Raw genomic sequence first — 27,125 nt, forward strand, 5'->3', positions numbered from 1 at the left:
ATCAGGGTTTAAGGCCAGGCTTGCTTGTAGATAAAAACTCACAGCCCATGTTCAGTCCCAAAACTATTTTTCCAAATGTTCTATTTCATTCTGGTTTTCACGCAAATAGTGCTGGACAGTCATTGCACATTAACTGAATTAAAAACAAATCACAGATACTTACTTAAGAATGAGGCAGACTGACAAAGTGTTGCATTTCTAGGATGAATTTAGTGAGCCAATTACATTTATTTTCAATGCACTTTCAGATAGTATCTCTGTTTACATGTTAATGTTTTATTTGCTGTAGATGTGTATGCTTTATGTGTTGGTATTTTTGTGAATTTCTGTAAGTCACTGACGTTTTTACAACACGCTATATTGATGTGAATGCTGTTTATGATACAAAACATTGCAATAAACTCCAACTGCCACGTTTATTTTATTTTATTTAATACATTTTTTTTTTCGTCTTTTATTTATTAGTTTTTTTTATATAACGTTAGTTAGTGATGAACGTTAAGTATATATATTTTTTACCACTCATTTGCTCGTGTTTTCATCAGATAACAACAAAGTAGCAGGTGTATTCATTAGGGAGAAGCTGTACCTGATTGGATGAGCCCAATGCAAGAGACTACGTCATTTGTTTTATTAGCAAACCCTCATTAACGACAGAAGGTGATGAACCGTGCTCGGTAAGTGAGCCGTGCGGAAGCTAATGGCGGCTTCTCGACGAGCTAAACTTTGATTCGGGTGTTCGCAGGAGTCTCCGTAGACACAGATAAAGAACGGTTCCTTGAGATAACGAAACACGTTTGGCGTTTAATTACGCACGTGCGGTTGAAACTTTTCAGGTGACGCCACCGAGCCGTTTCACCGTTAATTAAGTTCCCTCTAACTTGACCGCCATGGCAGAAAAAACCCCTCTTCTACATTACCGACTCACCAGCAGCGACAGTCCGCCGACGAACGATGAGTTCACGCACAGCGGGGCCAAGGAGGGCAGAGACGGCCGACGGTCCAGGGACACCACGGCCCGGAAGCTCGGGGTGGTGTTCGGCGTGGTCACACCTACTGTACTGGCCATGTTCAGCGTGGTGGTGTTTCTGCGGATTGGTGAGTGACGCGAGAGGGCAAACAACTTTAATCTTATACATGAAAGTCTTTAAAATAACAGACAGATATCGCAAAAAAATGTCCTTCCGGTTCAATTTGAATGAAGTTGATTGTTTGGTCAATGCTAACAAGAGGGTGAAAGAAACTGCTTAAACCTGTCATAAAATGACTGTTTCCCAGGACATATCTTAGGGGTTGGACCAGTACTGTGTAGACTCCAAAGATATTCAGTATACAATTAGTAACTTTATTAAACAGATAAGCAGTAAACTCCCTGAACATCAGGTTTGAAGGCTACAGTGATTCGACAATGTTCTCCTTGCAGGATTTGTGGTGGGTCAAGCAGGGTTCTACCAGTCCATCGCCATGTTCCTAGTGGCCTACTTTATCATCACCATGACCGTGCTGTCCATCTGTGCCATCTCCACTAACGGGGCTCTAGACGCTGGAGGGGCCTACTGTATCCTTTACTGCCAGGGTCCTCGTCCTTCTTGTACCTGAAGGCCAACTACTGGTTGTTAAAAAAACTGACATCTTCCAATATGTGTGAGGAGAAAAAACAGAGAATATACTGGGCTGTGAATGTGTTATGCCACTGCCGGCTGTAACGACCAAAATAAATATTCTGCTAGCCCTAACTCATCACTGCCTGCCATTATAATGCATTTGGCTCATATTCCCTCATCACACGCTTTGGAGCTTTATAGTGCAGATTGTCTCCTACATCACCTTTTCTTAAAGAAACTACTATCCATTTAGTGTCACTTAATTTGAGGGGTCACTACTAACTGATGATGAACGTGTGATTTGCGTTACTTGTCATTGAACTCTTGCTTTGTTTAAATTACAATGCTTTTTTTAGGTTCCTTCTTGGTGTAAATCTGACCCTTTGTTTATAATTAACAGCCTTTTAAGGTGCGATATTGTTGTGTCCAGTCTTAGTTTACATTTGTTGCGTCTGAAATCCCTCAACTTGGATCCCCAGACATGATCAGCCGAGCCCTGGGTCCAGAGTTTGGCGGCAGCATTGGGATCATGTTTTTCTTTGCCAATGTGTGCGGCAGTGCTCTCTATGTTTTAGGTCTGGTCGAGGCTGTCATGTCTACCTTTGGCATCCCAGAGGGTAAGGGACCTTTTAGTTAATTACGTCTAGGCATGTGGGTGTGTTGATATATTATATTTTTTTATATATATTTGACTGTCCCTTAGAGGGTGCTGTTGCAGGTCCACATCAGGTGCTGCCCTCTGGATACTGGTGGTCTCTGCTGTATGGCACTGTGTTGCTCTTCCTGTGTTTCATTGTCTGCTTGGTGAGGATTCATTGTTTGTCATTTTACTTCATTTTTCTACTGCCTGCTCATCTTTGGCTTATACAAAGAGTTTTGTGATTTTATCTTTCTGAGAAATATTATTTGCTAAACAATAACTATTTACAATAAAATGACTTTTGAAGTCCCAGCTGGTAGCCTGTAAATGGGGATGCACCGATAAGACCGTTTCAGTCCAGATACAGAGTGTGACACCTGGGCTTTGGATATCGGTGGACACAGAGTACCAATCCAATACCGGTGTTTAGTTAATGAGCTCCATGCCTCACTGTGTGGAAGTGACTGGCATCATTCCTTTATGTGTAAGACGACATCAGGCTTGACTTAAACATTTCTTTCTTAACTGTAAAACAGAAATGCAACACATGAATACATAGATATACATTCGTTGAGTTATTTATTCTAAAAATAATACATTTAGCATCAGCAACTTGGTAACGATCTTCAAAATAATCAGGGATTACTATCAAAGTGTAAACTTTTTTTAATGCAGCAACAAATGAATTGGCCCTATTCTCTCAAATACCCGATCTAGTTATTTGAGTCAGTGGTAGCCTGATATCTAATATTGGTATCAGGTGCAACCGTAAAGGTGTTGATTACATTGTACACATTTAAAGTATTGGTTTATGAACTCAACACTTAATAAAGTTATCCTACTGCTGTTAAATGTGAAGAAGTGTAAAGTTTGTCCATACTGCAGCGTTAGAGGAAAGGCCATAAATCATAAGAATTGTCGTCTGAGCGAGGACGTCTCGTCTAGATGTTTCTGTCTATTCCAACAATTTCTCTGTTTAACGCCTTATCTTATCTAATAAGTTGTGTAAAACATAAGTCTGTAGTTAATAAATGAACTGGCTTCTCATTACAGGTCGGTACCCACATCTACGCAAAAGCCACCTTTATTATCGTCATCATAGTCGCAGTCATTTTGGCTATCGTCTTCATCAACTTTTTCATTGTGGGGCCCTTTGTGGTGGTTCTGCCAGAAAGTTCTGGTCTCAACCGTACCAGCAGGAGCACTGCCAATTACACTGGCTTCCGCCTCCACACCTTGAAGGGCAACCTATTGCGTAAGTAAGAAAAAATAGCCTTTATGATATTGGCTCTGATGTGTTAATTCAGGACGTTGATTATTTAAGCAGAGGTTACAGAATGTACTTAACATGCTGGACATCCATGTTTGTGTTGGTGATCCCTGATCTGTGTGAATGAACAAGTCTCCTGTCTCGCCTTCTAGCCGATTACACAGTGGACTACACCACTGGTGCCACCATGAGTTTTGCCACAGTTTTCGCTGTCATGTTCAATGGCTGCACTGGGATCATGGCAGGCTCCAACATGTCTGGTAAGATGATGTTACAATGGTGTCAATACATTAAGATTAAGGGCAAACAATGGGTCTTTTTTTTCAAACTATTTGTTGATTTTAGAAGGAAAGAACCCAGAGCTTTGTCCCAGTTCAGGGGCTGGAGCCAAAACGCAAAGCCCATGACGGTGAGTCCTCCAGAGGCCGAGCTGGCCGAGTCTCTCCAAATCAAAGGGTCTGAGGAGGGAAGAAAGCTACATTTCTCAGCAGCATTTGGAGAACAGCCTTTTAATAACTAGTCAAGACATGTCTGCTCTAGAAATGCAGACTTTGGTGGATCCAGCCCCTGATTTTAGAGGCAGTTCATGTGTACACATTGTCTTGCAAGGCTGAACAGTGACAGAATTTCAATAAGGAGTTTAATAGTTGTGTTTTTTTTTTTTTAATGAATACATTTTGTTGTGATTTCCAGGCGACCTGAAAAACCCCAGCTATTCCATCCCAAGAGGAACGCTTGCAGCTGTTCTGACAACTTTCATCACGTACAACCTGCTTAGTCTGCTGGCTGCGTGGTCCTGTGACCGGTTAGAAAACACAGTCAAACATATGCAGTAGTATTGGCACAAATAAATAACCGACCTTAATCTATAGAAACATCACCGATACTGCTATGGGACTTTGTTATTTAATGGAGAATTTACCATTATGAATATTCTTGCTGTCTTTTTTTGTTTTTCTCGTTTATTTGAATTAGTTTTGTTTGTACACATGTCAAGTGATTGTAAAATGTGGTTTTATCCATTCTCCTTAGTCACCTCCTCCAAAAAGACTACAGTTTCCTGGGAGACATCAATATATGGCCGCCCCTAGTGACAATTGGGATTTACTCGTCCGCCATGTCTGCTGCCATGAGTAACCTGATAGGAGCCTCCAGGATCCTGTACGCCCTGTCCAAGGACTGCCTGTTTGGTGAGATTCTTGTCCTGCTGCCCAATGTTGACTATTTGTTTTGCCAATTGTCCACAACATTAGGAATTTCATATGAAAGAGTTGCACATTTTTATTTGTTTCTTGGCAGAGTGAGGTTTAATCTGATGTGGCCTCTGACCGTATCGGTCGTAAAAAGGATTTAAGTAGTAATTTAGCTTGTTTAGGTTATTATCGGGGCTAAATAGTTGATCCAGAGTATATGAGAGAATATCCAACTCCAGCTAGTCTTCCACAAAGCTGAGTCAGCATTTAATAATCAGCCATCTGTTGAAAGAGGCCTCCCATCTGAAATGTGAGAAATTGACACTTTTTATTAATTTCATCATGTCTTGTTATCCAAGTGGAGGCATGTTATTTTCAAAGCATCGTTTGACAACAGATGGCTTGCAGTGTTGCATTTCTCTGAAGACAAAAAAAAAAATCCTCATTGTGTGTTTGGCTTGAGGACAAGTTTAGGATGAGTCAGTTGTTTATCTGATTTAGTAGCGTGAGCAATAACTGAGTGACTTTTGCCTTTGGTAATGTCTACAGGTGGTGTGCTGGCTCTGGCGAGGAAAACGTCTACGAGTGGGAACCCCTGGGCCTCGGTGCTTGCCTCTTGGCTGCTGGTACAGGTAGGCTGGTACGCTGTACGCGAGGGGTGGTGACCGTTTTAGTTTAGAGTCACTCTGCTTGAGCTCTCCGAATGCTCAAACAGTCTTTTCTGGCTCTCAATCCCTTCCGGTTCATGTTGGTGTTTTGCATGTTAGATTAGTGACCTGGTACACAGCCTCAGCCTGTGAAGTGAATTTTTAGTCTCATTCAAAATGGATATTTTTTAACCAATATGCACTGACTGCTACCCACAAACCCTGAAACGGAATAAGATAAAAAAATATAACACCCTAATTGTTTGTCTTTGATTGTTCCCATTTTGCTTTCTGCTACATATGTGTAACAGGAGGCATCCATTTTCAGTCATGAGAGAGAAGTGGACAAAGTTTGAACGTTGTTGCCCTAATCTAATAATCCACAATTGCTTGAATTTCATCAACATTTTACATCGTACTGTATCTTGCCACTGCTTGCTTGTTTGTGAATTTGTAGCTTGTTTGTGAATTTGTAGCTTGTTTGTGAAATTGTAGCTGCAACCTGAATGAGATCTAAGCAGCACAAGAATCCAAATATTGATTAGACATGTAAGCCAAATCAATGTTCTTCATTTGTTCCACTAGGTGGTGCTGTTCGCTGGTAAATTGAACACCATTGCTAGTATTGTAACCATCTTCTTCCTGTTGGTGTATGCTGCTGTGAACCTGGCCTGTTTGGCTCTCGAATGGGCTTCCGCACCAAACTTCAGGTACGGTGCAGGCTTTCTGTGTTGGATTTCATTTGCACAATCTTGGTTGAAAAGTTCATCTCCATTCCCTGTTCTGTCGTTGTCATTATTTTTTGATTCAGGCCCTCATTCCGCTGCTTCACATGGCATACCTGTTGTCTGGGCATTGTTGGGTGCCTGGTCATGATGTTCCTGATCAATGGCATTTATGCGTTTGCCAGCATTGCCTTCATGCTGCTGCTGCTGCTGCTTATCCACCACCTCGGTCCCATCAGCAACTGGGGCTACATCAGTCAGGCTCTCATCTTCCACCAGGTGTCACAAACGAGCCCTCTGTCTCACTGACTCAACAATACGATGCAAGTTTGCACAAATTGCTAAATCATCGCATCTTTATTCACTCAGGTGCGCAAGTACCTGTTGATGTTGGATGTGCGTAAGGACCACGTGAAGTTCTGGAGGCCCCAGCTGCTGCTGATGGTGGCAAACCCTCGCAGCTGCACAAACCTCATGACGCTCATTAATGACCTGAAGAAGAGTGGCCTTCTAGTACTGGGACATGTTAAGCTGGGTTTGCTGGGTAAGAATTGTGTCATTGGTCATGCTAAAGCCAAAATTCAAGTTTGAGAGTTGGCTTTTTAAGCTAGTAGCTATAGCCTTTGTTAAAGTGTAGCTTGAATTCCCATCGGTTCCAATGAATTCTAATGTTGACACGTATTCACAGTGAGAGGAAAACATGTCAAAATGCACATATCAACTTCTTACCTGTTAAGTATGCATCGTATCAGTCCTACTTTCACCAACATATACCTGCATCCTTTTGCTTACACAGGGATTTGCTCATGTTGGTAACTTGCAACAAACGCACGACGGTTCTCTTTCCTCCACATTTGACATTTTGTGTGTGGTTCTGTAGATGGGCTGCCCTCTGATCCTCTGCCGAGCTGTTACGACTCCTGGCTTTCTCTGGTGGACCATCTAAACATCAAGGCATTTGTCAACCTTACCCTGTCTGACTCAGTCAGACACGGAGTTCAGAACCTGCTTTTCATCACAGGCTTTGGTAAGCAAGTTTATATTGCTGCTGTATGAGGATATTAGTTTTCCATCATTGAACTGTGATTGTGCTGCTTACAAACTTTACAGTTCTTATCCGAAACGCACATTTCATACATCTGTTTGCATCTAGGCGGAATGAGGCCAAACACTCTCGTCTTGGGATTCTATGATGACTGCACCCCTCAAGACGAGCTCCAGGGTAAAATCCTGCTGTCTGCAGGACATGGCTTGGATACAGGCTCTCCGTCCATAGACCCCCGAGAGCAATGGTCTCCCTTCTTCCCTAATGTGCGCTATCCTGAGGAACTCAAAGACCTTCCGGAAGATGAATATGTGTCGGTGATTGCTGACGCCGTAAAAATGGGGAAGAATGTGACACTGGCTCGTTACTTCAACCAGTTCAACCGTGAGGAGGTCTTGGAGTCGGGCAGAAAGATTGGGGGCCACAGAAGCACGACGGGACCGTATGTTGACGTGTGGCCTCTGAATCTGCTTCGACCAGACAGCCGCGGCTACGTCGACACATGCTCACTGTTCCTAATGCAGCTGGCCTGCGTGCTCCAAGAATCCCGTGCCTGGAGCCATGCAAGACTCCGCCTCTTCCTGTGTGTGGAGGCTGGTTGCAGTCTGAAGGAAAAGGAGGTCGAGAATAAGCTCCGGGTGTTGCTGAACAATCTAAGGATTTCAGCTCAGGTGCAGATGGTGGCATGGGACCAGGTGGTGGCGCTGCACTGGCAGAGACGAGGAGGAGAGAGTTGGAATCTGGTGGGGTCTGCCCAGAATGATGAGAGGAGGGAGAGACCAGAGGAAGCGGAGCAGGAAGATGCTATCCAAATGTTTCCCAATAATGATGCTCTGCTGACGGATGAGTATATCTGTGCTGTCAACCATCTGATTCGCACACACGGTGCCCCCCAGCCTGCTGTGCGCTTCCTATATTTGCCCCGCCCACCAGCAGACACCAGCCGTTACCGGGCCTACTTGCACCAGGTGGACGTGTTGAGTCGAGACCTGGGCCCAACATTGCTCGTTCACGGCGTCACGCCTGTGGTCACTATTGACCTCTAACATTTGACTCTGAATCCATCAACAACCCTGATCTGGTATAGTTGGTCTATGGGACTGTGCCACTTGTAATACATTTTTTGACCTGTAATTTAAACTGCCAACCACAACATAAGACCTGACCGAACCAGTTTTATACTTGAGTCATTGCCACACTGTGCATTTATACAGTTTGTCGCCCTTATGTTATTAAGACCTTTAGGGGAAATGGATTTGATGACCAACTTTACTTCAGTTGGATATTGAAAATGACGAGTTGTTTTAGGCTGTTTAGTCATCACTTGGAGGCGGGGCCACAGTGGTATACAAATGTAGGATTTGCACATTTTGTTGGGTGAAAAGAGGAAAAGTCCTTGCAGCTCACTTGTAGTTAAAATCAGTTTGTATTTTGCCACACGGGGAACGCACTTGAACATTTTTGTAAATTGAAAAATTAATTAAATTGTTGTCTTAAATCACATTTATTTCCTACAACTTATTTATAAATGAGAAGGGAGATTTACTGCAAATTAATAACAATCAGTTAGTCGTACCTATTGTCTAATTTTAAGTCTATTTCGAATGCTGCTGAGGTACAGCATCCTGGCTGTTGAATGCCTGCAGAGGGCGCTGTATGTCCAGTGTCTTGGCAGTGCTGATGTTCTGTATGTACCAAGTCTGCCTCTACTAGGCTGTTTGTGTCGATGCCAGATTATAACTGTGAATCTGTACTTTAAACATATGTAGGCTCATCAGATATTTCACAAGTTTTCTGCATCTCAAACTAGCACCCTAAGCATCAGACTCCGACCAGTACTGGTGGACCTGTTGGGCCTAACATTATTCAAAGTTCAAGTTCAAAGTTCACTTTATTGTCAAAGTTTCCACATGTGTTATGCATACAGAAAATTCGAAATGCCGTTTCTCGCAGTCCCACAGTGTAATATAGACATGAACATATAACATATAATAGAAAAAAATAGAATAAAGTTAAGAACATAAGGGCCTAGATAAAGGATTAACAAGTAGCAGCAGAGAATAAAAAGTGACTGGTGCTGGATGAGGGAAGGGTGTGTGAGGGGGGTATTTGTTCGTAGCAGCAGAGAATAAAAAATTAAAATAAATAAATAGAAAAAGTGACTGGTGCTGGATGAGGGAAGGGGTGTGAGGGGGAGTAGATGTCCTGGTATGTTCCATTTGAGGCAGTGGGGAAAGGTGGGTGAGGGGGAGGGTAGAGAGGTCAGGGGAGAGATGGCAGGGGGGGAGAGAGGGGGAGCGAGAGGAGAGAGGGAGGGAGAGAGTTCAGCATCCTGACCGCCTGGTGGAAGAAGCTGTTCCTCATGCAGAGGGCAAGCTTGAAATTCACCCCTAATTATTTTGCCTCAGTTCTGTAGAGAAAACTATTGTATGTGTAAATTATGTCATTAACATAATCTGGTATCATTCTTCAAATGTAGCAGCCTCTTATCTGGGATGGCCTTATTAGGGAGTTAGTTATAATTCATTGAAAACTGCCTCAATGACGCAGTGAGTCATTTGGCATAACGTGTGGTGCGAGATGGTGCCTGCTGATGAAGAGCCGACGGCATCTGTCACATTTGGTTGGAGAATATTCCATGAGTTAGCACTTCGGAGTATCGACAACCGCCTTCGTGTCACTGACGACCCGCATGTGGGAAGGAGTGTGTTCACAGATGGGGGGGGGGGGGGGCAGATTGGGCACAGATTTGGCTCAAAGAGCTATAAATGGGTACCACGTTCAGTCGGAACAGGAAACGTGAGCATGATATAATGGACTGAATCTTTCTTGTCTGCATAGTTTCAAAGACAAACTTTGTTTTGGAAATCACAAATAATCAATGCAGCAGATGCAGGAAGACTTGATGCGACCGGAAAGGCGTAATGAACTGAATATTAAAATCACGGTGACCCTCTGCGGCTTGTACTTGGTAATGCAGGGTTTACCAGAGAACCTCCAGAAAAAGAAACTGCACGTGTATTTGTTAAAAATGAAACGGACAATATAAAATGAGTATAAATAGTTAGGATTAATTCAAGGCAGACCATCAATGATTTTGGTTGGATGCAGGTAAACTGTCCATGTGGAGAGCTAAACACATTGGCTGGAATGCAATCTTGGAACCCACCGGCTGTTGTCTGATGATTATTTTGATTGGTTTAAAACCAGCTTGTACACTGGCTACTTGTCAATTAATCTGGTCGTACACATCGTCTCTAAACTCCGGCCTCGCATCTCTAGTTGCTTATCAGATTGTAAACTACGAGCAGCGCACGGAAAAGGAGGTCTGGGCCCGGTTATCTGCTGGCTCCATCAGAACCCGAGAAATGGAATAGAACTCCCGGGCTTTGGAAATGACACAGGCCTTGGAATTCTTAATTTGGGTGGTGTTCCCCTTTAATTTCCCCTTAAGTAAAGGCAAACCTGCCGGCCCTTTTAATTATATTGGAACTGTTTAGGAATCTCTTCATCAGTATACTGTTTAGGACAAAGTGATTAACACATTGTAAACTTTGCTTTTGTTTTACAAGATGGATAAAATGAATTCACATCACCCATTCCATTCAAAATTGCAAAAGCAATGGTGTCCATGTATCACCATTGAAGAGGAGCTGAACAAGAGTTCAGTTCGAGGTCTGAATTTGCGCTCGTAGCCTGCTGACTAATGCCTGATTGATTTTGACTCCCGTGTTGGGATCCTCTCAGACTTGAGACATGGAAATGAGTGACCTGCAGGTCATCATGAAACATCCACTGATCAATAGGAGGAATTTAGCCATTAAAGGGCCATGGACATCCTGTCACAACAGCAATCTGATTGAGAGGAATGTTCTCTGAACTGCTGACCTTTTGGATCATTCAGGTCCTCCAGCGGACTGTGACCGATAAAATTATTTAATTTAGCTACAAGATGTCTGTACTCTAATCACTTGAGAAAAATGCCTTGTCGGAAGATGTGTGATTTTATTGGCGTGAGTAATTTGAACAATCGCACTGTAGCAGACTATGGAGACGACTCGAGGCTTCTCTAATCACCGTTAGATGTAGCCAGTCAATACTTCCCCTTAAAAGGGCAGCGCCTCGGCCCGACTGTTTCAGTGTTGATGCTGAAAACTTCTGCTACATTTTCAAGACATTGGGGCCTAAAAGTGGGAATGTTTGAGAGGATGTTTGCTCAATTGTGTCTCAGTTTGGATTTTCTTGCTCTGGGACTGACATGTTTTCAAGCCGTGACCATAATACCAGGCTTCATACGTCACACTTTCTACAGTCTGAAGTATAAGCTGTCACCTGGTTTAGCTTGGCATGAAAAATAACCTGACGAATACAATTAATCGTTGGCAGTCCGGCGTGGCGGCGGCGGGCAACAGCTCCAATGTACCTTCTGACGAAGAGACAACGCCATCTGCTGCTTTGCGTCACGTTGGCTGCAGAATTCCATGAGTTTTAATAGAGTACCGACTGCTTCATGTCACTGACAAACTGCATGTGGGAGGGAGCGTGTTCACAGTCTGGGCTCTAAGTGCTAAACAGGGAGACCACGTTCACAGGCATGAGAGTATCTGAGACTCCTGCTCGAATATTAAGGATTTAATACACTGGTCCAATGCACTTAGTACACAGGGCAACATTTCAGGGCACGTGTGTTGAGTAGTTCAGAAACAGTATTGACAGTTATTTTATTGGTAAATGGGGGATGCACCATGGCATAATGTGGCTCTGCCTTACATGTTGGGTCATGTTTGTTGGAAGGGCAGACACACCTGACACAAATATGATTTTTTATATATATATATATATATATATATAATCTACACCTGATGTCCACACTGATTTAGAAGAATTCCAGAAACACTGATGAATCCAATCAAAACTGTAGATATGAGGGAAAGAATGCTAATGACCTGTGACCACCTTCTTAAAAGAACAAAAAAATAGATTTGCCTCAGTGTGGTTACATGTTCTCTATAATTGATTGTTTTTCTGTGTGTTTTTGTAGGTTTGAGTCGCGTAGTCATGCCATTGTGGTATTGCGTTCTCCAAACAGCCGAATGAGAGAAGTTTGCTGTCATTATTCTACTGACAAGACTTTGGAAATCCAAAGTACTTTTGAAAAGCTGTCTCATTACCGTAAAGGGAATAGTGTAATGCATGTTGATGGACTGTCCACCCACATACTGTCGTACTCTGAACTAATTACCAAGTCAGGCAACATAACCGTCAACTCTGTCAACAGATTGTCCAGGTTTGAGTGTCTCCTTGATGCTCATTGCTGTCCTTGTGTCCGGTGGTAATCATCAATGTCACCAAGCATGATATTAGTATGTTTCAGTAAAACTTTATTCGGATTGTCCACCTACAGATGGTTCGCAATCTGTCAATTTGTTGTTCGTTCTGTCATTCATGCTCAGAAAAAAGACAAGTACAGTAAACTGTCAGACCAATTTTATCCTCACCACTGAAATGTAAAATAGAAAGAGTGGGAGCGGTTCATCCCGTAGCGCTTCTGTTATCTGCAGCCTGATGTGAAAGTATCCCACATCTTCTGGCAGCAGTTTATGAAACTCCACTAGTGACGTAGTTCAACAGTACTGTTACTTTGGAAATAGCTCCACTTCATGCGAGAGTGGGAGGAAGACACTAGTCTTTTTTTTTTATCGTGAGTGTAAGCCTCTTCCTCCTACTGCACGCACAACCTCCACATATCAAGTTACTTGTGGACTTAGAGAACACAGATTTATACCACTGACCTTATAGCTTTTGTCAAGACTTCAATGCCCAAAATACAATATATATATTTTTGTGATTTGGAATGCCAGTTTTGTGGTATTCTACCACAAAAAATTGTTTTGCTTAAATCTCCGAAACACAAATTGCTAAACTATTGGATTTCCACATGACTCCAGAGGTCAGAACCATTCACACGCTCGGCCTCAGTGTGTAACAGTGTTCTCCAGACTGTTACACCGTTAAATCACTTTTATATGTGCTTATTTAACCACACGATCGCATCAGTATTCGGTGCAAACAACTTGCGGCGATTTATCCTCCGGCTCACTTATTTACGCCTCCAGCATGCTGTTTGAGTGAGACTAGAAGTGCCGCTGGTGATCATATATGGTCGCTGTTTCATGCCGGGGATGCCCTTGTTTTCATCGAGGCCCTGATGACGGCAAGGACGTCGTTCTCGCATGTTTTACTTTCAGCCATCAAACAAGGGAAACACTTGCGTGTCGCATCGTGTTTGTGAGCCCTCAATGGTTTTCGTGGATATTATTATTACTAACCCAGGGACATATTAGGATGTCTGCGTCACTGACTGCGTGAGGGTGGATTAGCCTGAGGCTTGTTTCCAGTGGCACTGGAAACACCTACATGTTCATTTCAGGCTGATGGTGAGTTTGAAAAACATCTAAATAAGGCACTGAATACTGTACATGCCCTTATTTAAGTAGCAGTACGCATTCCAGTTTATAGCCGAACAGCAATGTCACTTAATGTTATACAACCTCTTAAATCTGTCTATACACCTATACCTATCATCTTGTGTATACATGTAGATATCTACATGGACATCTATTTTATCTCACATGAATGTGTGAGTGGACGAGGATGTGACTGGTATGGGAGTTGAAACATGTATGTGCTGCACATGCGCCACACTTCTCACCTTTGCTCTTTGCATATAGGCTCAGCCTGACTCAGAGCACAGGGCAACCAACACCGGTGGCCATCTGGTGCTGGTCTGTTCCTTATGCGGAAACTTGTTATTCTGAGTATGGATTACGCTGCAGACGCCGCTCCGTCTGTCGGCCCAATGAATCAAGAAAACAACAGTTTTGATTTGTTTGGTTTGTTTCAGCGGTTAAAAAGCACAGTACTTTAATTGGATATTTAAAAAATATTTTATATTCTAGAGTGTCGCTTAATTAGACTTAATCGACCGACCCACTCATACAAATCCTGTGTTCAGAACTTTCTGTGTGGTTTTTGTTCACTAAAACACGGCTAATTGTCACATTTACGGATTGAAGCAATGAAATGAAACAAATATGTGGATCTTGTATTAATTGGGAAGTGATGATTTCTTACATCTGGCTCTTTTCCACTGATCTGCCTGGTCCCGACGATCAGTTCATGCAAAGCGTCTCTCTAGAGCAGATGGTGAGACAGTGTCACAGCAGTGTATTTACATGTGTGAATGGAGGTCAGTGTAGTGTGAGAGATATCAATTCACACCAGTGAGTCAGGATGGAAATAAGCCTGGTTAAAGGCAAGCGATAGCCTCGGCTACTTGGGGTCATTTTGATTCACGCTTTATACGTCCTACAGCAGTGGTTCTCAACATTCTTTCTTTCAGGAATACACCCCTTCTGAAATATTTTTTCAGACAAGTACCCAGCATGACATTTTTTGGTAGAAAACTTGTTTGCTGCAGCCGTTGGTAGTTAACAGCAGTTAACTGTTGCATAGAAAATAGGAATATTGAATCTTGAATGTAGTTTATCAAACTTGCCTTTACTTTTTGTCCTTGAACTTGTTATAGCATCATTATTTTAGAAATGATGCATGAAAATTAAATATCACATACCCTTAAGTACCCCTATTAGGCTAGTGTCCCCATTTGAGAAGCACTGTCCCAGAGTAGGTGCATCTCAATGAATTAGAATATCATCGAAAAGTAAATTTATTTCAGTAATTCAATTAAAAAAGTGAAACTCATGTATTATATAGATTCATTACACACAATGTGACTCACTGAGGTGTATTTCAAGCGTTTATTTCTTTGAATTTTGATGATTATGGCTGACAGCTAATGAAAACCCCAAATTCAGTATCTCAGAAAATTTGAATGTTACATAAGACCAATTCAAAAAAAGGATTTTTAATACAGAAATGTTGGCCGACTGAAAAGTGTGTCTGTGTACATTATACAGAATGCACTCAATACTTGGTCGGGGCCCCTTTTAGCATGAATTACTGCATCAATGCGGCGTGGCATGGAGGCGATGAGCCTGTGGCCCTGCTGAGGTGTTATGGAAGCCCAGGTTGCTTTAGGGGCCTTCAGCTCGTCTGCATTGTTGGGTCTGGTGTCTCAGCTTCCTCTTGACAAAACCCCATCGATTCTCTCTGGGGTAGAAAATAGAAAAATATCTATCTATGCTGACTGAAGACACTCGGCTCTATGCCCTCCTTAATTCACCTGAGCTCTTTGTGGGATCAATTTGTGTTTATTTAGTCGAACAAAGTTAGTCGTATGTGTCAAGCCCATGCAAGCAAGCGATCCTGACGCTCCCGTTGTGCGGATCTGTAAATGGCCTTGTTGAAAGCTGTGAGTTTGACTGTGTGTGTGCACACGTGTGCATGTAAGGTTTAAAAAGAGAGGAAAATTATTCACAATAGACGATTGCAGCTGACTGAAGGGGAAAAGCTTCAAGTGTCATGAGCCTCTGTGTTGATGCAAAAATCCTTGACGAACTTATGTCCACGTGTTCAATGTTGTCTCTCCTTAAGCGGCGACATCCTTCTGTAAAAAGACTGACAGCGCCGCGGACCAGCAGCGACGCGGAGCGGCGGTCGCCGTTACCGCCCTCGTGGGGGCGGACGGTGCCTATTGGTTCGCAGCGCCGTGAGGTAGCGAGGAACGTCTCTCCGGACCAATGGGCGAAGAGCCCGCGGAGGCGTGGCTCGACGGGAGGTCAGCGCCTTCGCTGGAGATCCAGGGCGGAGGGGTGTATCAGGAAACCTGAACGAGCGGAGTGTCAGACCCAGACCAGACCAGCACGAGGATCGCGGTACCTTAAAGAGCTCTAAAGAACAACAGCGGGATCAAGAGAGGATTTCCTTCTTTTTTAGTGAGGTTGGTGTAATTGTACTTATACGTGTGCGAGATGTAACGTTAACGTACATTATTACTGTGTGATTGACATGTTTTTTTAAATGCAACATCAAGCGCTAACGCGATCTGCTCCGAATTATGTAAAATATCTACGTATGAACGGGAAAGCGTGATAGTTGCATAACTGTGTCAGTGTGAGACTCGATCCCGGTCAGTAGACTGACCAGGCCCGCAGCCCTCCTGCCCACGGGACAGCGCGGACGCAACCCCATCGTTAATAGGAGGGCAACCTATTAATGCTGCAGGAGAGGAGAAACACCACAGGTGACCTGCGGACCTCACGTTTACATAAGACGCGTTACGCACTAACATTGATGCCCTATGGCGATGCAGCAGAGTTGTTATTAAACAGCCGACCGGAATAAATGGTTGTGGTGCACTGTAGATGTGTTTTCTGGTGGCGCTGTCCCATTCATAATAACAAAAGCACTCCGGCATAAAGAGTTGAACGCAGCAGCACCTGACAGAGGGTCATGAGAGAATATGAGAGATGTGAGCGGTTGTTTCTGTCTCATGATGCGGCTTGCTGGCTGTGAGGTAAAACATCTTGCATAAAGAGGACTTTGCCTCTTGGAAGCATTCGTTCATTCATAATAACTTGTTTTTGACAGTTATGTTGAAGCTGTCAGAGGTGGGAAGTGTTTTAAAGCCAGCTGTTATATAATAGCCCACCATTTGGTGATACTTCAACTTAAGTATTCACTTTTTTTAACAGTTAACTTTAATTTGTTTCATGCTAGTATTCAGCTGTAGTTACAACACCCCCCCCCCCCCCCCCCCCCAATTGTCTCTGGGCTGCAGCAATCTGAAAGCACGAAGATACAAGTATCAGACATTGCTAGAGTCTAAATAAAAAACATCAGTAAAAAACTCTTTACTGTTCAGTGTATTGACAATTCAATGGTTCACTGCTGATACCCGATTCCATTTTACTTTTCATAGTTTGCTTTTACTTAAAGATGACTTTTGAATTAATTTAGCTCCTTAATTATTTTGGTAAAACAGTCTTAAGCATAATCAGTGACTCCTTTAGTGTGCCACACCATTGGGTGGTCCAGCATCATGCAGAATTTCAGCATAATGTGGAATAACTAAGTATTCAGTGCTTCACTCTCATTGAACCACTCACTGTAAACTTATGTGAGCTATCATGCAAATTCAATCCATTGTATAAGATGGTGAACACACTGTTTAAAATATTAGTAAATCTCTCACAGGCTCTCTCCTTTAGGAAAGCTGAATTCACCACTGCAGGGTTGGCTAGACCTTGGCCAAACATCAACATTTTGCTTAAAACGCTGATTAAAATCTTAAAAAAAATCAAATGTTTTTTTCCAGATATAGATTTGACTTCGTCTCTCAGATGCTGCAGCAACCTATGGTGGCACTCCTCCTCATGATGTTGCAAGATTCAGACTCCAAGCCCTATCGCTTCGTGGTGCTGGAGGACCAGGATGTAGACTCCTGCAGCTCCATGCCAAGGGGGGCCTCGGGGTGCAGCTCCATGGCACAGCTCCACCGGATGGGCGGCTACAGCCAAGGTGGGGCTGACTTAGACCTCCGCTCTGAGGGCAGCGACACCAGCGGTCAGGACCCTCCCGCCTCGCCGCACAAGCGTCGCAAGAACGCCCGCTCCCAATCGCTCCCCGAGGAGGACGTGGAGATGAAGAGCAACGGGTCCAGCGGATCGCACAGCAACGAAAGCCACGGCAACCAGAGCCGTGGCAATGAGAGCCACGGCCACGAGTCCGTGGTCAGCTCCAATGGCACCAGTAAAGACTCTGCACTGCTGGAATCGTCTGAAAGCAACAAGAGGTCAGTGGTGGTTGTTTTCCCATTCCTTTTTTTTAGGATTAAACCGACCGACAGCTGAAAATGATGCTGGATTTCACTTCTCATCCCTCGTAGTTAACCTTGACCTATCCATAGGCTGACGTCTTTTAGGCATCCACTTAACCTTCCATCACCGCAGTTTGGACATAATGAATGCAGCTATCAGCACCGGATGTGTTTGTCGGCGTTCACTAATGTCCCTAGATAGGTGAGCCAAGGCCTCAGTGATGGCCGTCTAGGACTCGTGTTTGAAACACAACTGAACTCTCAATCGGTTTTATCTGACACCATGAGAGGTAAACTACAATGTAAACACAGACATATTTGGATAATAGCTTTTCTATTACATCCTTGTTGCGTGGCATAGATTTGTAGGTGGTATCTGGGGGGCGGGGGGGAGCAATTAGAGTGTCGGGGTGGCACTGAGCACCTTAGCAACAGCAGGTGTCTCGGATGGGTGAGAAGTAGGTGTGTCATTGTGTGTTTGTGTGTGAAATTTGTGCTTCAGAAATATCCAAAAATGATGCCAACACGACTGTCTCAGTTTTGATTCGGCTGCCTCCACTTTGAACGCCCTCAAGTACACGCTGCGCTGTCAAACAAGTGGAAGGTAAAGTGCATTCACGTCTCTTTTGTGGCTTCTCTGCTCGTGTCTTACTACACAGTGCTTTTTTTATGGTCTGTTCCATGAAAAGAGCTATTATTAAGCTACAACAAGAATCTCTTTTCTGTTCTTTGGAAATCAGGAAGCGTCGTAGCTAAATGAGATCCAAGAAATAAATAAAGACGTGACTCTGCGTGGGAGGGAACATTGTCGAGGCAGATCTATGGGTAATGGTCTGTAAAGGCTGAATTCTACCCTGCTTAAATGTTTACAGATGGAAGTGGGCGGGTAGAGGTTCAACAGTACTGACAGTTTGGGTGTACGGATTGCGACGCATTTTTTAGCGTATAGCACTGAGACATTTGTAATCATAAAAAAATGTCTGACTTCACTATAGAGAGATCATCTTTTTGTTGAACTTTTTGGTTCATGTTGCTTTCAGCAAAATATCGGTTTCCACATACCATCGACTCTGTTTTGTATATTTTGCTGTGATCAGACTGTATTAAAACCCCTATCTGTGTGTTGCAGCCAATGAGGAATATTACCAGCTGTTGATGACCAATGACAGTCAACCTTCAAGCCTGGATGTGTCCTCTTATACGATTGAGGAGATAGACAGCATTACCTCTGAATACACCCTCAAAAACAACGTGAGTCACTGGAGTATCTTCAAGCTCAAACTAATATTTAGATATTTTTCTCTGCATATACTGGTGTAATGTTTGTGAACAAAAATCCTTAAATTGAGCAGTTGGGTACAAGTTTTCTCATCTATCCCCCCATTTGAATTTCCTCAACAGGACATTTTTGCAGTTGCAGTTTCTCTCATCACCGGAAGGATAGTCTACATTTCTGATCAGGCTGCCTCCATCCTCAACTGCAAAAGAGAAGTGTTCAAGAACAGCAAGTTTGTGGAGTTCTTGTCACCGCAGGATGTTGGTGTGTTCTCCAGCTTCACGACGCCGTACCGTCTGCCCTCCTGGAGCATGTGCACTGGAGCAGGTAAATATGTAGCGACTAGGCAGCTCTCTGCTGACGCAGTGCCAATACAAAGCTCTAGATAATACACAATGACTGTTAATGAGATCTCTGAATAGTAAGTCTGCGTATAGCTGATGAGCACAGGCTGCCATCAACGCGGTGGGTTAAGTTGACCTCAACTATTCATGAAACTGATGATGTTTGCCCCTCTCAACCAAGCAGGATAGACCAGGCTGAGCTGTCTCATGGGCTAAAACGAAATAAGTCAATGATGAGATGTGATTTGTCCCCCATATGCCTGGAAATATTTTGGCGAGCACATCAACTTCAGCATCAACTCTGTTTAAATTCATTGCATTTAAGTGCAGAGCTGCGTTCCTCAGTGATGTATTTTTAATGGAATTAATCTTCATCACCTGCTGGAGCCAAGACCCCGAACAGCATTCAGCTGGATCATGTTGCTTTTGAATTAAAACGTTTCTTTTTTTTCCCCGTTTCAGAGTCATCGCCGCCTGACTGCATGCAGGAGAAGTCCTTCTTCTGTCGTATTAGGTGTGTGTGTGTCGGGCCATCTGCTGCTCGAACCTGTGTGTAGTTTTTATTCATACTTTCATTCCACTCGCGATGTTTTTCAATTCGTTAATGACATCGTACGCTTGTGGACTGTGAATAAGATTATTTTTCCAGGCCAATGTTATACATACACACACACGCACACCTTACTGCACTCGTGAGGACTTTCCATTCACTCTTTTCTTCTCAAGCCAAACCTTCAACCAAGTTCTCATTTTGATGAAAAGATGAAAGAAGAGATCATTACACTTTAGGTTTCAAACTCTGAAGAACAGAAATAATAGAATGAACATGCACCACTCTCATTAATACATCTCATACAGATATGAAGGGAAACATGGCTAAACACTGCCTCCTTGTGAACCTGGACAGGCGTTATTTGTGAAAACTTGTACTTCGTTTGAACAAACACATCATTATAAGTGCCTTAGCACTGACCCGGGGTCGGTGAGACCCTGTTGAACGGAGGAAGAAAAAGAACTGGCAGCACCTTCGCCATGCGGGAAGGTGCGAAGGCCCGTTCGTAGCTGCTTGTAGCATTAATTTGAACTCATCTTTTCTCCTAACTCATTTCTAGTGGCGGTAAGGAGTACTATCCATTCAGCATGACACCCTACCGGGTGGAGGAGGGGAGGAGGGGGAGGCCCCGGTGTCCCCACCCCGCTTCCAGTCCCGCTGCAGCTCACCCCTCAACCTGGAGCTGGAGCAGTCTGTGGACCGACAGGACAGCACAGTGCTCTCTTCTGGGGGACAAGAGCATAACGCTGCTGAAAGGGAGAAAGGAGCAAATGGCAGCCAAGCCATGGAGAGAGAGCTGAAGCAGGTAAGCACCTGTAACATTCTTAAACTGTCAGGATGAAATTTCAATACCTCGCTGAACTTTATCAATGTGGGTTGTTTAAACCCCCCCGTTGGTAGTCTGCTGTGTTTAAAGTCAAGTCAGTCTGGACTCCTCAGATGAAATGTGGCCCAGGGTGTTTGACCATTACAATGCACATTAGCAGTAACAACCAGTTTTAAGTAACTATGCTCACTATGCTCAGCCTTATTGTGTAGCTATGATAATCACAGGGTATTGTGCACCAGGTGATTGACGAGGTGGACAATTTCCCATGCTGACTGCAGAAATATACTCCCAGTTGAGTCTAGAAATGCAGAAGCGCGATCTAACACTGCCAATGATGCGGCACCTGCCTGTATCGTAAAGATGCAGGAGATGGAGGAAGTCCTACAGTCTGCTGGCCAAAGCTATGAAGTCAAGCTCGTCTTTCACAGCGTCGCTTTTATGTTTGTCTTTTTGCAGGCGAGTTCACGTGGCGACGGGAACAACAGCGACGCAAACTCTTTGTCCAGCGACATGTTGGACATTATTCTCCTCGAGGACTCCTGCTCGGGTACCGGCTCAGCCACCTCTGGGTCCATTGGCTCAGGGTCCAACGGCTGCGGAACTTCAGCCGGCGGGACGTCCAACAGCGGGACATCTCAAAGCAGGACGTCAGCCAGTGGGACCTCCGGCAGTGGAACAGGTGTGCACCCAAGTTTCAATTTTATAGATGAATGAGTGGGAAAAACTGAATACAAGTAGCAGTATGGAAAGTAGAAAACACCAAAGTGAACAATCAGCTTTGCTCTAATTTTAGTAGTTAATTAACAGTGATAAGTGCTGACCCTATTTGGACTTTTAGCTCATCTATATAGTCCTAGGTTTATTAATATACAGCCCATATTACAAGATTTACAGATGTAAGCACACATTTACAAAAATGTGTTTCATAAGCATCGTTAAAGTATTTGTTTCAAAATGATTAATTCTGTGCTATTTGGGTGTTTCAGGAAGCAACCGTAGCCAATACTTTGGCAGCGTGGACTCCTCCCAGAACAGCAAGAAGGTCAACGGTCACTTGAGCGGCAGCGAGGGAAGGCCTGTGGAGATGGACCAGAGAGATCACGTACTGGACCCCCTGTGGCTGCTCACTGCCAACACAGATGACAAGATCATGATGACCAATGAGTTGCCATCGCGGTGAGTAGGAGGATGGGGCGTAGCCACGGAGGAGTAGGATAGTTGCCATGTAGAGGAACTATTGTTTGATAGTTTACCCAACCTTCTGTTTGTTATGGAAGGAGAAGGGGAAGGCTGCATCCAGACAAACTCTAATCCTCATCAATAGACAGGTTTCCTGTTTACAGACAATAGAATAGTGTGTGCAGCCAGGAGACAGAAAACATCCGAAAGGTGTGATGATAGCTTATCTGTGGACATTGTCTGCATTTAGAAAAATACCACCACTTGTTGTAGGGCAATAAAAACGATGAAAAAGTACTTGATCCAGCTCTTTTCCTCACAAGTTTCTCTCAAAATCAGAAACGCTCGGCACGGTTATTGCAGGAACCGCTTTTGACCACTAGATGGCCACCTTACATTAACACGGTCGCTAGATAAGAGGTGCCTGACAGTCCATTATCCTGTGGACTTGCACATAGATGGTTATCAAAAGGTTTCAGTGACTTTAATAGCTCAAGATCGATCCAAAAATCGGAGTATTGTTGTTTTCACCCTTAGTGATTCTCCAGCATTAATACTGTACCATCCAACTCTCTTGGAACCCAACCCTTCATAAAGGTTCATCTGTTGGGTCGAGTATTGAATGCGTTTGTGTTGGCTGTGTCTGCAGTGACATCCAAAGAGTGCTCAGAGGACCAAGAGCAGCTGAGGCTGCTGCAGAAGAATCAGCCTCGCTTTTCAGAGGAGCAGAAGAAGGAGCTGTTGGCGGTCCACGCCTGGATTAAGAAGGCAGGTCTGCCCAAGGCGATGGACATCAAGGTAGAAGGATATCATTTATTATTTTACAAATTAAATTCAGTTCATTTCATTACAATTTAGTTTGGCTTTAAAATGTGTCTCTTGTGTAACATGTGGTCTCTTAAGGAAACAGTATTGTTCTTAATACATGACTGTTGTTCATATGCTGGTCAGAGTTCATCTGTTATGTGTTTGGATTATATATATATATATATATATTGTATAAAAACATAAATAGTGGCAGACATTTTTCTGGGTCACCGCTCACCTTCTCATTTTGTCTGTCCTGCTCAGGCGTGCTCCTGTTGTGAAGCCGCTTCAGGGGAAGCAGCAGCAGCAGCAGCGGCGGCGGCGGAGGATCAGCCAGAGCTGGACATCGGTGATACAGAGACGGGGGAGGTCGGCTGCCAGCGGAGGCCCAGAGAAGAACCCTCTAACGCTCTCGGACTCATCCAGCCTGACGTAACCCGCCCTATATTTTTACAGTGACATTCATCACCCTTTAGCCTCTTGTTCTACGACTGTGAAGAGGGACCAACTGTTCCATGAAGCACCACACAGGCCTTTCATTAATGTCTCGGTCTTGCTGTTTAGATGTCAAAGAAAAAATTGGCTCAACAGTCAAGACTCTTGTTAATGTACGAGTGTCGGACACTGTGACGACGTGTGTTCATTTGTTTGTTTCTCTGTAGCACTAAACAAAGCGCAGCATTTGCACTGATCAGGAGAAGCCGAGCCCAGTGAGTGAAACGCATCATGTGCTCTTACACCAGGCAGCACACCTGAGGTCAAATGTGCACCAACCAACTGGAAGCTTTCTTTTACATCTCATTTACATCTGTAGTATTTGCCCAAATGACTTGCTGACATTGCATTTAGTCACTGAAAGGAAAGTGCAAAATACAGACTTGCTCCTGTGTACAGCAGAGAGCAGGCATGGACTCACCGCCAGTGGCTGGAGCTTTTCGCCTCATACATCCCCAGTTGGAAACAAACTCAGATTCCTCACTCAAGTAAAAGTAGCAAAAAAAACAACTGTACCATTCGATGCAAAAAGTAAAATACCTCCCTCTGAGATGAAGTGAAGTAGAGGTGTACAATTGAAATGCTTAAGTACATCCGTTACTAATCCTTCGTCACGATGGAGGTGAAAACACTTGTGAGACTGCTGAGAAAAGGACAATCAGGTGAGATAGCAAGCAAGCTACATTTAGCCAGCAACCCATCAAGTTGTATTGTTTCTGAGAATTTATCATGACAAATTTCCATTTTTCCAGCTGCCTGTGTCACGGTACCTAATAGCTGTAAGTTTTCATTCTTTATGCATATTTCCATGCAGCATTTGTTTCAGTATCAGCTGTGAAACTTGCCTCTCACTTAAAGAAACAGTATATTTAATGCATTTCAATGCGTGTGTGAATGTTTGTAACAGCCTTTGACTCTGAGCATATATATATTTTATATATATGTGGTTTTACATACACCAATTATTTCTGTATACAGAGATTCTTGTTTTTAATGTATTTATGGAAACATATCTTTAAAAAAACAAGCAGGACCAAGATGATTAATATTTAATGTCAAATCAATTTTTTAAATGGGATCGTTAGGACAAATCCCACCATGGACTGGAAATACTGGAGAAGTATGTTGTTTATGGTGGATGATTAATATAAAATGTGAGGAGAATATTGATGTTTCCTCAGTTTTAAGAGTCTGCCACATAACACTTGAAATGTCCTGATGTTGCCCCTCATAAATGTGGAAGAGAGCCTCCCGAGTATCCTGTGGAAGTGTCTGAAGCTCATTACCGTTTTGTGTGGTCACTTCAGAAGTCGAAGTTTAGGGTTATTGCACTGGTGTAAAGCGGCTCAGACAGATGTCAAGTGACTGTGGACAGATTTCCTTCACTTTGAAGAAGCTCCTATGATGTCGTTGGAGACGAAACTGTGCAACTTGGACCATTTGCTGAATTTGTCATTTGTCTTTCTGTTATTTGAACTGACGCTGACAACAATGCACCTTTTTTTTTCTTATTTTTACAAAAAAGAATCTGTTTAATTTTCTCTAAATAAAGTGATGCAGAATTTACAGTGGGGTTAGGTGTGTTGTGAAATGTCTGCTTGAAACACGTTGCATACAGGAGGAGCAGCGCATGTTTGGTTAAATTTGACAAACGCCAGCTGTTGGATTGCAGCTCTTAATGGACCGATGGCCAGTTAATGAGTGCTCCACAAACTACTTAGAAAAAGATTGCCTGTTTGCAGATCGATGCTTAACAAACGGTGAGGAGGGAGCCATTTATTTAGACATGAACTGAATGAAAATACACATTTTAAAGTGCTTATATTGGGCTATAAACAGATACTACAAATACGTTTTTAGATGATAATTATAGGCCTAATGTTGAAAAAGAAACGTGTCTTCTCCATTCTGAAGTCGTGACATTCACCTTCCCAATGCAAATGGCTGTCTGTGCCGACCACTGGAACAATGGCTGAGATTTCATCTGACGTCTTTCTCTGCAGACACTCATTGATCCTCCGGTACGAGGATCAGCAGTCCGGATCAAAGCGACCCCTCTCCTCCCTCCACTGTTCACACCTGAACTAAATGATCAAAGTGCCCTCCTGCAGCGGTCATTTGCACCTCTGGAGATCCGCAAATCCGGTTTGGTCCCCGCGCAGACTGACGGACTGTATATTTCGGGGTATACATCCAGTCACGTTGTGTCAAATCTGTGGTGGTGGTGGAAGAACTCGGATCGCTCATGTGATATTTTAGAAGTACGCATGGTATTCATTGTACTACACAGTGTACATACTAATAATGCAAAAGGCCACTTTTAAAAAGTTAATATTCTCATATGTTCTGTTATTGGATGCTTATTATTATTGCTGATGCATTATAAGCAGCATTTTGTGGGCCGACTTACAAAAAAATACTCAAAGTAACTATATCTATAAACTGGAGTAAAAAGTGCAATATTTCCCATTTTGATAAAGCATATGTTGGACAATGTTGTAGCTGGTGAAGGTAGAGACAATCGAGACTGCTTATAGTTTATAGTAAATCATGTTTTTTTTTCAAGAATCTGCAAAGTGAAAACTGTTGCGGTCAGATAAATATAGCTGGTGAAAAAGCTCTGTTTAACCTTGAAATGTGGTGGTGTGAAAGTGTAAATAAAGAAGCATAAAATAGACATGTGAAGTACCAGTGATGCTAAATAGAGATGCTCTGTGTAATCACGTGCTCACTGTATTAATCTTTTTTCTCGTCATTTCACCAACGAGCCTGGGTAAGAACGTGTAAGAAATGACACTTTGAGCCATCTGAGTAGAAATAGATTAAGGGAATGCTGTCTTTTCTTATTCATAGTTGTAGCAGCTGACAGTGGCCCTCATGGCCACAGAGGTCATGTCTGAGGGTGCAGACAAATGTGTATGGGACTGGTGTGTACAGAGCTTAACAGATTAGTAATTCTAAACATTTGAAAAGCCCCATATCCAGTGCATTACAAATATAATATATTGGGAAACTGATAACCTGACAGTGATGGCATTGTTACTCAAGAGCCCAGTTCCATGACTGGCAAGTTATTTGTTGCCATGTCATTTTACATCAAAAAAGCTGAAGTCAAGTGGAGTTATAAAACCCATTTGTCAACTCCTCAACTAGGCCTATATAAGGAGTGAGTGAATTACTCATTTCACACCTCACAAATGCCTACGATGTGCTAAGGGCTCTTGGAGAGAGAGCACTCAGATAGCCCACAATTTCAGAGTAATAACTAACATCTTGAAAACAGCAGTGGGTGGGTGTATAGTGGGATCATTGTGTGTGAAATGTGGCATTTCTTTCCTAGAATCAGAACAAATGCAATTTAAAAGCCAAAAAGATATTTATTAAAAAGTTTTAACTTAGGCAAAGCAGATGAGGTAGCCTACTAAAAGTCATTGGACACTTATAAATACAAAGTTAAAGACATCCTAAATACAAAATAATTTACACACGACGAACAACGCATTGCTAGTGGGACAGCTACCTTCTATACAGACCATTCATATTCAACAAGTAAATATTTACATATGCATTTACCCCTTCACTGAAGGCTGGCCCATATAAGGCCAATACACTTCCAAATGAAGACCCTACAAGTCTCTGACTTCTGACAAACAGATTTAATTACACACTTTATTTATTAAATACATTTTTAGCTGTATTGTAGTCCCCCCCCCCCCCCCCTAAATACACAAAGAGCTT

The 27,125-nt window shown here is 43.1% G+C and overlaps 2 protein-coding genes across 2 annotated transcripts; both read left to right on the forward strand.

The window, feature by feature from the left end:
* Positions 1 to 890: 890 nt before the first annotated feature.
* On the forward strand, positions 891 to 8,170 carry LOC306789264 (solute carrier family 12 member 9-like; the record flags this gene model as incomplete). Its single annotated transcript, XM_079285123.1, has 14 exons — positions 891 to 1,098; positions 1,424 to 1,558; positions 2,084 to 2,221; positions 2,308 to 2,408; positions 3,298 to 3,499; positions 3,667 to 3,774; positions 4,208 to 4,319; positions 4,547 to 4,704; positions 5,257 to 5,339; positions 5,940 to 6,064; positions 6,166 to 6,358; positions 6,449 to 6,623; positions 6,960 to 7,106; positions 7,233 to 8,170. The coding sequence occupies 14 exons, from the start codon at positions 891 to 893 to the stop codon at positions 8,168 to 8,170; spliced, it is 2,823 nt and encodes a 940-aa protein (XP_079141249.1).
* A 9,285-nt stretch (positions 8,171 to 17,455) lies between these two features.
* per2 (period circadian clock 2) lies at positions 17,456 to 24,878 on the forward strand. Its single transcript, XM_079285917.1, is given in 13 exon segments — positions 17,456 to 17,880; positions 18,443 to 18,493; positions 18,495 to 18,508; positions 19,034 to 19,155; positions 19,306 to 19,507; positions 19,987 to 20,038; positions 20,637 to 20,700; positions 20,703 to 20,882; positions 21,363 to 21,585; positions 21,893 to 22,082; positions 22,735 to 22,752; positions 22,754 to 22,883; positions 23,157 to 24,878. Coding segments are annotated over 13 exon segments (1,857 nt in total). The 5' UTR covers positions 17,456 to 17,464; the 3' UTR covers positions 23,352 to 24,878.
* The last annotated feature ends 2,247 nt before the right edge of the window (positions 24,879 to 27,125 follow it).

The sequence above is a fragment of the Melanostigma gelatinosum genome (genome assembly GCF_949748355.1).
Source record: "Melanostigma gelatinosum genome assembly, chromosome: 15".
NCBI lineage: Eukaryota > Metazoa > Chordata > Actinopteri > Perciformes > Zoarcidae > Melanostigma > Melanostigma gelatinosum.